Source organism: Stenella coeruleoalba (assembly GCF_951394435.1).
Source record: "Stenella coeruleoalba genome assembly, chromosome: 14".
NCBI lineage: Eukaryota > Metazoa > Chordata > Mammalia > Artiodactyla > Delphinidae > Stenella > Stenella coeruleoalba.
In genome coordinates, this window is record NC_137160.1 from 13,969,602 (window position 1) to 13,980,986 (window position 11,385).

General features: G+C 42.4%; 1 protein-coding gene across 5 annotated transcripts in view; it reads left to right on the top strand.

Moving 5' to 3' along the window:
* Nucleotides 1-9,252, top strand: part of RNF152 (ring finger protein 152) — an 81,744-nt gene extending 72,492 nt beyond the window's left edge. For all 5 annotated transcript variants that reach the window (XM_079942507.1, XM_079942510.1, XM_079942508.1 and 2 more), the window contains one exon: nt 1,076-9,252. In XM_079942507.1, coding sequence (XP_079798633.1) covers nt 1,226-1,837 — 612 coding nt within the window. In that variant the 5' untranslated portion in view covers nt 1,076-1,225 and the 3' untranslated portion in view covers nt 1,838-9,252. The remainder of the gene's footprint in view (nt 1-1,075) is intronic.
* The last annotated feature ends 2,133 nt before the right edge of the window (nt 9,253-11,385 follow it).

An 11,385-nucleotide genomic window follows, 5' to 3' on the forward strand; every position in this document is an offset into this window, starting at 1 on the left:
GTGGGGTTCTAGGACTGACAATTATTTCTACAATAGTGGTTGAATAGTTCTTTCCAGAGTCATCATGGCCCCACCCAGAGACACATAATTTGGATGCTTTCAATAGGAAGCAGAGTTGGGCAGCCTTTATTAGAACACTTGGCGGGGAAGGGGGGGGATGGGGCGGGGGGAGGTCCTTAAACGCCAGTTAAGTTGAACTAAGTTATTCTGCCTCCTGTCAATATCAGAAGGCTAACATTCCTCCTTCTTCTCCTTCTCCTTCTCCTTTTTTTTTTTTTTGGTGAGGCTGCCTTACCAGTCTTCTCTGACCATAATGCTCGATTATGATCAGTGAATTAACAGTATTTGCTTTTGGTCATGTTAATTGATGCAAGCCCAAATAATAATGAAATTAAAAGAACTGACTGAAATGTAGTAGTGATCCTGTGTATTTTTGTGACCCCTACTGCATAAAGGTTCACTGTTGTTGTTATTTGGGGGTTATTTTGTTTTTGTCTCTTTTTAAAACCAACAGACGAGAATTACCTTGGTTCAGGTGATTTGGTGGAAAAGATAACAGATGCCTGCATGTGCTTCTTTGGTGGCATCATTTTAATTACCTGTGAGAGAGGAACGGTCCTAACCCATATCAAGTGAGCGAGCTAGTTACATGAAATACCTGGATTTGTAAAGTTGCCAGTATCTGGCAATGAATAGTTACAGGAAGATAAGTAGAGTCAGAAAAAGAAGGTCAGAGGATCTAAGGAAAGAAATTTACTTTTAGGAAATGCTACAAACTTATTGGAAACGAGAGAATTTCTGCAGTGTATTTAGAAGAACAGTCCAGAAGAACAATAAAGCAGAAAGAGCAGACTCCCTCTGTATACCCCATAGAGATGTTTATTTCTTCAGAAATAAGCAAGGTATTCGCGGAGACAACTTATTACTGTCCACTGGACATTACGGGAATCCTACAGCCTCACAAGTGGGAAACTTTACCCTTTTGACCTGGTGTCAAGACTTTTGAGCAGCCGTATAAATCCATCTCAACTTGTTTGAAGTAATTAAGTTGGTTGGCATTTTTTGTCTCCTTCAGAAATGAACACGCCCGAGTATGCTAGATGCCTGTGAACTCCCCGATCCCCCGGCGGCTTTGGAGAGACTGCAAGAAAGAAGGTGGCGGAGTGGTGGACTCTGAGAACAAGCTCCTCCCCCTCGGCCTTGGCCTTCCTGCCCACAGTCCACCATGGAGACGCTCTCCCAAGAGTCTTTGCTGGAATGTCAGATCTGCTTCAATTACTACAGCCCCCGGCGAAGGCCCAAGTTGCTGGACTGCAAACACACGTGCTGCTCGGTGTGCCTTCAGCAGATGAGGACGAGCCAGAAGGACGTGAGGTGCCCCTGGTGCCGGGGCATCACCAAGCTGCCCCCGGGCTTCTCCGTGTCCCAGCTCCCGGACGACCCCGAGGTCCTTGCCGTCATCGCCATCCCGCACGCCTCCGAGCACACCCCAGTCTTCATCAAACTTCCGAGCAATGGGTGCTACATGCTGCCCCTGCCCATCTCCAAGGAGCGAGCGCTGCTGCCCGGAGACATGGGCTGCCGTCTGCTGCCCGGGAGCCAGCAGAAGTCCGTCACCGTGGTGACCATCCCGGCAGAGCAGCAGCCTCTGCAGGGCGGGGCTCCGCCCGAGGCGGTGGAGGAGGAGCCAGACAGGCGGGGCGTGGTGAAAAGCTCCACCTGGTCTGGGGTGTGCACTGTGATCTTGGTGGCCTGCGTCCTGGTCTTCCTTCTCGGCATCGTGCTCCACAACATGTCCTGCATTTCTAAGCGCTTCACTGTGATATCCTGTGGCTGAAGAGGGCTGCGGGGAAGTCTCTTGTGGGTGCCAACTAGCGGTTGAGCAGGTGTTGGTGATGGATCGCGGTGAGGAGATGGGGGGCCACGCTGATCATTGGGTGCCGAGTGCTGGCCTCTGGGCTGCCACTTGATTAACCCAAGACAGACACGAAGGGCAGAATGTGAGGTGTCAGCAAGATACCAGGCAGAGCGCTCTGATTATTGGTGGCAACAGCTTCCAAGACGATCGCATGCATCCTCATAATCATGTATTAAATGGACTGTAATTTATGATTTCTCAAAATCATGTTGCCAGGTAGACCTATTCTACTTAGATGTTAAACTGTGGAAGTGCATACAATGTGATCTTCTCTAAATGTGGTAGATTAAAACAAAGATGCTATGTATACAAGTAGAATTAAATCTGAAAATCCATGTAAAAATTCAGTGATGACATGCAGTGCTGGTTTCTTTCCTTTTTTAAAAAGTGAAACCCAGTCTTCATTTAGTTGCTAAGGCGTTTTATACTTTTTGAATGGCACCCAAATTAAAATAAGTTAAGTGGACAGTTGTTTTTTCAGGAAGATATTTGAACAAGTGTTTCCAGTGTGTTGTGTTTTGTCACGTACCTCCATTTTTCTTCCCTTGTAATTAGAGCTCGCTATGTGTTTATTAAACTGAAAGCCCAACAGGGGAGCAATAAACTGAGTAATAATGAGAAATGCCTAATCCCACAGGAAACCTACATGCCAATTTTTCTCAAGCCATCTCACAAAATAAGAATTTTAAATGTAAATATTGTGTATTTGTGTGTGGGGGGGGGTGTGGGTGTGGGTGTAATTTGATTTACCTCAGGTTTTGAATCTTTTCAGAAGAATCCCGGGAGTAAGACTTTGTGGGCATGAATGAGTCTGGGGTCTGAAATGATGGCCACCTCAAGGGCACCGGTACCCACCCAGCGAGGTGTCACAGACACGTCACTTCCAAACTTGCTCCTCTTCTATGTATTCAAGTCCTGTATTCTGTAAGGCACTAAGGGAGAGTAACAGAAGATTCTGTCTTTGCTCCCAGTTTTGATGTATTGTAACAGCCATGAGTGTTGGTAAACAATAACAAACTTGGACTGGCATTTTAAGACAGTCCATGATTATTTTTTGAAAGAGATTGTTCCATGAGAGTTAAATCATTTTGAATTCCAGTTTCCTCTTGTTGGTATAAGTGAGACTATCTCTTGTATTTCAAAATGTGTTTTCATTGAGAAGAATGGCAAGGTGAACTAGCAACTCACATTCCTAGTTTAAGTGGACCAATTCTTCATAAATTCTCAGACGTTCTTAAATGTGTAATGGCCTACAGATGCTCATGAAGAAAGATCTGCTGGTCTTAAATGATAAATTTCTGTCCCTGAATGTGTGCGTTCAGACATAGCTGTGAGCTTTACAGTTCTCTTCTAGTTTCTCTTACGGAATTCATGAAGCAAGTGGTATGTGCCAAGGTCCCCACTCATAAATATGTCTGTTTATGTTCCATTGAATCCCTGAAAATAGGGGACAGAAAAATAAGCAGTGACTGGCTCCAAAAAGTAAGGCTAGAAAAAGCCCTTAAGACTGAGATAATTTAATTTACTTATATGCTAACTGTTACCTTCAAGCAGCACAAAATATGCACATTAAAGTGATGGAATTAATGAGATAAAACGACAATATAATGAACAGAATCCCAAGCTAACCCTGTTCATTGACATGAGAATTTGATATAAAAATGTGAACATGGGTTTTTCAAATCTTTCCAATTTGTCATTAGACCTTTAGGAAATGTATTTGAAAGCTCAAACTAGAAATTAGGTTAAAATGCCAGTTTATTGTGTAAGCTATTGGGCATTATACAACAAATAATCTAGGATTTATTTGGTATTAATAATTTAGGTATCACATTAGCTGAATGCTATCCTCTATTATGTAACCTAATATACTGTTGGGTTAGTTTCAATTTCTCAAACTCTCCCAGGCTGCCTTGATGCATGTCTGACCTAATTTCTATTCCTCTTGGGAAAAAAACCCCACAGAAATGTTACATTAAGAATTCCACATTTCAAATGGACGTTACCCTTGCAATATTAAGTCATGCCATTTTCAAATTAATTTTGTGAATGAGGTCTACGTATGTTTATGTCCGGTATGAAATGACCAGCCCTGGAGTGTAGTGTGTGATAGAATTCTCCATGGTCTGTAGGTTATATATAGACACTAACATATGTGATGATACAGTGCCCTGTGTTTCTTAGTGCAAAGCTGTAGATTACAAATGTCCATGTACCTTTTACTTAAAAACAACCCTGTGCTAGAGCTGCAATTAAGCAGTGCAAAATTAATCGGCTCTGATAGATTCTTGACGTTACAATTTAAGGTACAATAACAACCCAAATCAGAATTTTTCGTGTGAGTCTTACTGATGTAAGAACAATTGTTTATGTGGATTCTGCCTGCAGTTATTTATTTGTGTACCTGCTTATCAGGGTGTGCAATCCTGTGCGAGCACATGTCTACGTGATGTCTCAGCCTGCCAGATAGGATTTTTATAGGCTTAATGATGTTTAATGTTATTTGGCATCCCATTGCTCTGGCCTCTTTGGCATTTACCCACGACACTAACAACTCATCTACCCCATGTGACTCAAGTCCAGTGACACAGTCAGCCAGGATTCACAGTTGCACGTCAATGAAAAAACTCACAAATGAAAGCACAGAAAGCTGAAAGCAACCTCTGGTGGCTTCATTTTGTAGATGAGTCTGCTGGGGTCCCCAGAGGTGCGAGCCCGTTTGTCATTCTGCAGCAAAAGGGGACCAGAACTTTGTACTGCCGTTTCCTCTTGCTGCTTCCTAGACCTGTCGACCTCTCTGTTGGTCTATGATCTTTTTCAGGGAGGATCAATACCCTTTACTAACTCAACTATTAAGTTTTTTGTCTTTGTAGATTTATATATTCACTTTAGTTAGCATCTACCTCTCCGGGAAATGAAAGGAGTGTTGATTTAGGGATGAGTATAGACAGTTAAAGAGAACCATGTGATTTGAATTTTTTTAATTGCAAAACATTGGTTCCCCCTTCCCACTTGAGCTATAAAGGACAGTGAGTGTTGTGTAAATAGTAAACTATAAGAAGCATGAATTTTCATCTTTATTAATGCTCTTGACATAAGCAAGAGAATGCTGAATATGCTAAGTAGAGCCAAGTATGCTATCAAAAAGCATTGTCTTTGGAACATTTTTGTATAATGACCTGGGGCATAAGTTGTGAAAAGGCAAATGGGTTCTCATTTCCAGTCATACTTTATGATCAGAAAGCTATAAGGCATTTCCTTTAGGAATATAATTCAGTTTAATCTTGCACATGACTTGAGTGGGTCCCTTGAAGGTTAAAACCATGTGCTGGTGCAACCTTGGGATCTTCTAGATTGACGCTGTTCTATAGAACTTTCTGTGATGATGGAAATGTTATATAACTTATGCTGTCCAATACAGTAGCCACATTGGGTGTTGGGCAACTGAAATGGGATTAGTCTGAGTGAGGAACTGGATTTTGTATTTTATTTAATTTAAAGTTATTTAAATAGATGCCACTCACATGTGGCTGGTGGCCATTATATTGGACAGTGCACTTCTGGAGGGTTGTGCAATGGAATCTAGCATCAAAATATTAATGGAGTAAGCAGAGTAAGGCGAAGAAGACAGTTTTTGGTTTAGTAACATGCAGTTGGCTTAAAAAATATATGATCTCAAGTATGACAGTAAAAATGCATCAATTGCTCTTCAGGGTTATTACTTAGATACTCTGGGCCAAGGAATAATCAGTGAAGCTTAAAGAGTGCTCGATAAAGCCCCCTTTTCTGGGATCATTAGCTGCATGTGAATCTATTGTCCAAAAATAGTAGTTAGACAGTAGCTCTAAAACGTTTGACTTGCATGACCTGTACTGTGAAATTGTGTTTAGGGTCTTGTGACCAAAAAGTAAATGTTACAGAAAAAAAAAAAAAAAAGCCTAATGAAATCCCTCTTTCAGGGTCTTACCCAAACGCCATCATTACATTAGTAAGGTATGAAATAAAAGAGCAAGCGTGTTTTGCAGTGTTCACGGGGAGTGTTTTTGTTTGCCCTTGAAGTCTGCCAGCTCGTCATCGTATTTGAGATGGGCATAGGTGGGCATCATTTTTCAGATGCCAGACAAAAACATAGGTACAATTTTTAGAGTGAGATTTGACATTGTTTTCGTCCTGTTTGGTTTTTTTAGTTATCACTGAAAGAATCGAAGATTTGAAGCCTTGCACAAAGACACTTTGTTTTACATTAAAAAAAAATTGCCCATGGAATTTAAAGCCTTGAAGGTTATTAAAGTTACTAAAATTGCTTTTTAAGTGAATAAAGGGAAGTAGAAAATTCAAATTGAGATATATTTTCATAGAAAGATCAGACTCTTCCTGATAGTACAGTATTTATTCCAGTCTAGATTTGGTTTTATAGAGTTCTCATAGTTTTATTTGAAAAGCTATGCTGTGTCTAAATTGGTTAGTCTGCTTTTCATTGTCCAAAAATACTGTAAACCAAATGCATTTGCTTCAATTTAACAGAATTGGGTTGATTTTTTTTTTTTTTTTATAGAGAACTCATCAATGGGCAGGACTCTTTAGTTGATCCTTGAAAATGATTAAAAATGTTTTTGCCCAATGATAGTTTTTCTTTAGACTTATGAGGAAATTAGAGGTCCAAAGGTTATTGAGATGAGAGGAGTGATATGCCAATGGTTTGAATTACTATCTTCTCTTAGAAAAATGATGCTGCCAACTGGTCAGCATTTTCACACAAGTGTCATCAGTCAGTCAATCTGTCATCCTTGCCCTAGAAGGAGAAGCTGTTCCTTACCATTTCCACCATTCTCAGTAAAACATTGCCCACAAAGTAATCCTTACTGAAAGAGAAACTCCAAAGAATGAGTGAAGATAATTCAGCAACTGTTTTGAAAGTGGTAGTCTATTTCAAAAGTGATGACAAGTTGCTGAAGTTTGTTAAACATGAAAGTCTTCTAAAAAAATAAGTGGAAATTCAAGCCATTGATTTTCCTGACACAATTGATTCACTGTATATAGATATAAATATATATGTAGACACACGATTTAGCTATAACTGAAGCTACGAAGATCAAGTAAAATGTTTTCCAATGTGGGTTATATAATGGTGAATTTAGATGTTAATTTCTCAACAAGTGTTATAGGCTGCACCCGTTTTGTCAAACCCAGCTATCTTTGGGAGTGTCTATATAACTAAGCTCTTGAGACTTTTCAAATATATGAAGAGGTGGGTTCTACCATATACATTTTGTTGGAAAGTCATTGATCATTAAAGAATATTAGTGGGTGGGGCGTTTAATCTCTGTCTTCCAAATGACTTATGTTTGGGCTCTGCTCAAGTTGGCGAGGGCAGAGCACCACTATTGAACTCTTGCAATATGGCTCTGAGTTTTCTGCACAAGTTTCCTTGCACAGTCGGGCCAATTATTTTTTTTCAGGGTTCACTGCCTGGGGTACCCCACTATGTACAATCTCACTTATGATGTAGTGGTGCTTGAAAACACTCATCTCATTAGCTGGACTTTATTATTGTAGTCTCCGGTTTTTGATACTATTCATATTAGGATCTTTTTAGAGACACTCAGTAATATTTGGGGCAAAGAACTGAGGGGTCTTTTGAAGTCTGCAACAGCATGGATTTTCTTTGTTTTAATGGGGGATGTTCTCTTATGGCTGCCCCATTCTTCTAGAACACTGCTCTAAATTCATCTCCATGGGATGTAGGGCTAGTAGCCCGTGTGAAAGTCTTCTGTGGTCTCCCTGCGGTACGTTAATTGGATTATTCTAACAACAGTTTTCCAAAGGGAAGCTCAGTTTTTAATTTGACATTTGCTTTTTGAGAATCCAGAGGTAGACGGTTGGATGTGATGGTTGTGAAGGAGCATGGGCTGTAAGAAGGAGGAAATAGATGAGGCAGATGCCCCTCAAAGGGGAACAAGTTGAGATATTTAGGTCATCCCTGTTTAAAAAGTGGGAGGACACAATTGTTGGTGTCTTACCCTGTGCTTCAGAAAATTCCTGTTTGGATTTTCCTGGCTGAGAGAAAACCCAGCTCTTAGGTAGACACTGTATGGTAGAGGTGGAGATGTAGCATTTGGTATATAGCAACAGATAGGAAGATATCCCCAGAGAGTGAGAAAACACTTGCATAAAGGGAGGGAAATCTGTAATGAGATGATAACTCCTGAACAAAGTAGACAGAAGATGAAGAGATGAAGGTCAATCGTGGCAGAAACCAGCTGAAGAAAGAAACCCAGGACAACTGGGACTAACTTAGCCAAGCACGATTTGTCATTCCAGTATGGCCCACGAAATTCAATTCAGGATGTTTAAACTGAAGACAAACAGGGAATATGATCAGCTGATGAGAGGGTCCAAGGAGGCCCTACTGGGCGTCAGCACACAAGACAATTTCAGAACCTGCTCTGCAGTGGGTTGCTGAGTCATTGCAGACAAACTCTAATGACATCCTCCCAACCGTGGAATGCAATGCCCGTGCCTGTAGATGTATTCTGACTTGAGTAGGTTAAGACTATTGGGAAGACTCATTCAGAATATTTCAGTTTCTATCCAGGTTGTGGTCATTTATTATATTTTTTATTCCACCACGTGTTCCTGTTTCGCTCCCTTGGCAGATGCAGGTGTGGAGGCTGGTTTCAGCTTGGGGTGGTTACAGACTCCCAACATACGCCCTGCAGCTGCTGCACAGGGTCCCTGCCATTCGGATGGCTCCACTGGTGGGTTCCCTGGCCCTCTTGATAACTAGTACTCCGGTCAAATGGCTAGATTAATGCTGCTCAGAGGCTGTTAACTTAAGTCCTTGACATGTTTCATTTACAATTATGTGGATTATTTATTTTAGAATCTTTTCTTTTAAAGGGCCAAATAGCCCTACAGATAAATGAGCTGCTGGACTGTGTAGAAAATAGTGTCCAAATGTTGCCAAATATCGACTTCGTTAGGGGGATATCAAGCTGCTGTTTATAAATCGGAATGTCTTAAAAAGCATTCTTGCTTGCTCTTTCTGTTGTAGGTGGTGTCTTAGCAAGTCCTGAGTTTTTCCAATGAACCCGATTTTAATATATGGTATTTTTGTATGCCAATCTGGTGTCTTGTCCTTTGTATATGTGGTAATGTTGATTTTATGACTACTGTTAAAACACATTTGCTATGATTAAAATTCATAAAACGATTTCAAATAGACTTGTGTTGGTTTTCCCCCCCCCCCCCACCTCATGAAGAGAAAAAAATTGGCTGGGATTTTCATCATCAGAGACTCTAAGAATTTTAATAGACTTGGGTCATAAAGCTGCTTCTGAGCCAAGGGTTTAAGTGGAGTCGACCTTCAAGTGGCTCCTCTGAGAAGCCAAAGAACGCATTTGTAATGGGTAAGTCCAAGTGTGCTTTTGCAATTTGGGTTTTTGTGGCTTCTGGTGGCCCCAACTTTAACCTCTACCATTTAGAAATGATGCTGTGTGGACCATCTCTAAGTACCTTAGAGGAAATTAGAGGTCCAAAGGTTATTGGGATGAGAGGAGTGATATGCCAATGGTTTGAATTACTATCTTCTCTTAGAAAAATGATGCTGCCAACTAGTCAGCATTTTCACACAAGTGTCATCAGTTTCTCAGGTCCCTGTGTAGTGATTAGTACCATGACCCCGGCCTCTTGGCTCTGCGTCTGGAAAAGAATCTTTTAACAAATGTTTTTATCAGCGGAACAGAGGGCGTTGGGGCAGCCTTTTTGGATAAAAGCATTCTGCCTTTCAATAACTTGGGATCACATCAGCGAATTGTATTTCAGTGGAACAGGTGCCCTAATCCTAATTAAGGGGTTAGCAATGATTGGATATGCATGAACACTAGTATTAGTGTGCTGGGGCTCTCGCTGGGAAGTTATAAAAATGATCCCTATAGTTTTAAACATGAGAGGTTACTGTGCTTCAATACTCATTTCTTGTACCAAAAAAGCAGGCCTTTTTTAGGGAGTCCAGATTTTTGAAAGTGTGACATTTATTTAGTATATTTTAGGATTTCTGGTGTGGATTTCCCTGATCTCAAACAGAGGGGGTGTGTGTGTGTGTGTGTGTGTGTGTGTGCATGCTGGGGGGCCAGGGAGGGATTCCTCACTGTTAGAGCAGAGCTTTTCTGTCAGCTAGAGGAAGAGTTGACTGGAAGAAGGCATTTAAGGCATTTAAAAGGTCTTAGCTCTTCCAGGAGCTTAGCCGGGACTGGATCCCATGTATAGTCTGATCTCGAGGCTTCTCTGTAGACTTAATGGGGGCCAGGGCGAAGGAGAAGGAAATCACGGGAGAGCCCTACACGCCAGTCTTGCCTGGGGATAACCCACGTTGGCAACCTCTTCAGATGACACTGGATGGCACAGGTGGTCTGCTTGTGGTGCAGGGCTGGAAGGAGAGGATGAGCCTGGGTCAGCTCCAAGCTCTTTGCCGTTCTGACCCCTCCCTGCGAAGGGGGCGCTGAGTGTGAGTAGTTGAAAGTCCCATGGGGATGGTGCAGGATGCACACATAGTGAGTGGAGCCAGGCCCGGTGTCCACTGCACCCCACCCTCACCCTCAATGCTTACATACTACCCCTCCAAATACCAGCCAGATTTCCTGAGATGAAAGCCTGTCTATCTGCCAGTGCGTTGTCTTTCTTAATGCTTGTTTCCAGTGATAATTCTGGGAAGAGAAACCCATGTCCAGTGTCCACCATGTAGCTAGCACCAGGCTGGGGTAAATGGTGGCCCGGGAGGGGGTGGGGGGAAGGAACTGATCCAAGAATTAGACTGAGTCTCTGCTTTTCTTTATATAAGTTTGAAAACTTTTGCACAATTTTACTTGACCCAGAAAGTGATACAGCTGTGATTGGGTTCGGTCTCTCTCATTCCCCAAACCTACTGCTCCCTGCATTTCCATCTCTCTTCACACTATTAGACTTGATAAATGATTGTTTTTATTTTTAAAATTTATTTATTTATTTATTTTTGGCCGTGTTGGGTCTTTGTTGCTGCGCACGGGCTTTCTCTAGCTGTGGCGAGCGGGGGCTACACTTCGTTGCAGTGCACAGGCTTCTCATTGCGGTGGCTTCTCTTGTTGTGGAGCACGGGCTCTAGGCATGCGGGCTCAGTAGTTGTGGCTCGGGGCTGTACAGCACAGGTTCGGTAGTTGTGGCGCACGGGCTTAGTTGCTCCGTGGCATGTGGGATCTTCCCGGACCAGGGCTCGAACCCGTGTCCCCTGCATTGGCGGGCGGATTCTTAACCACTGTGCCACCAGGGAAGTCCCAATGTTTGTTTGTTTGTTTGTTTGTTTTGCGGTACGCGGGCCTCTCACTGTTGCGGCCTCTCCCGTTGCGGAGCACAGGCTCCGGACGCACAGGCTCAGCGGCCATGGCTCACGGGCCTAGCCGCTCCGCGGCATGTGGGATCTTCCCGGACCGGGG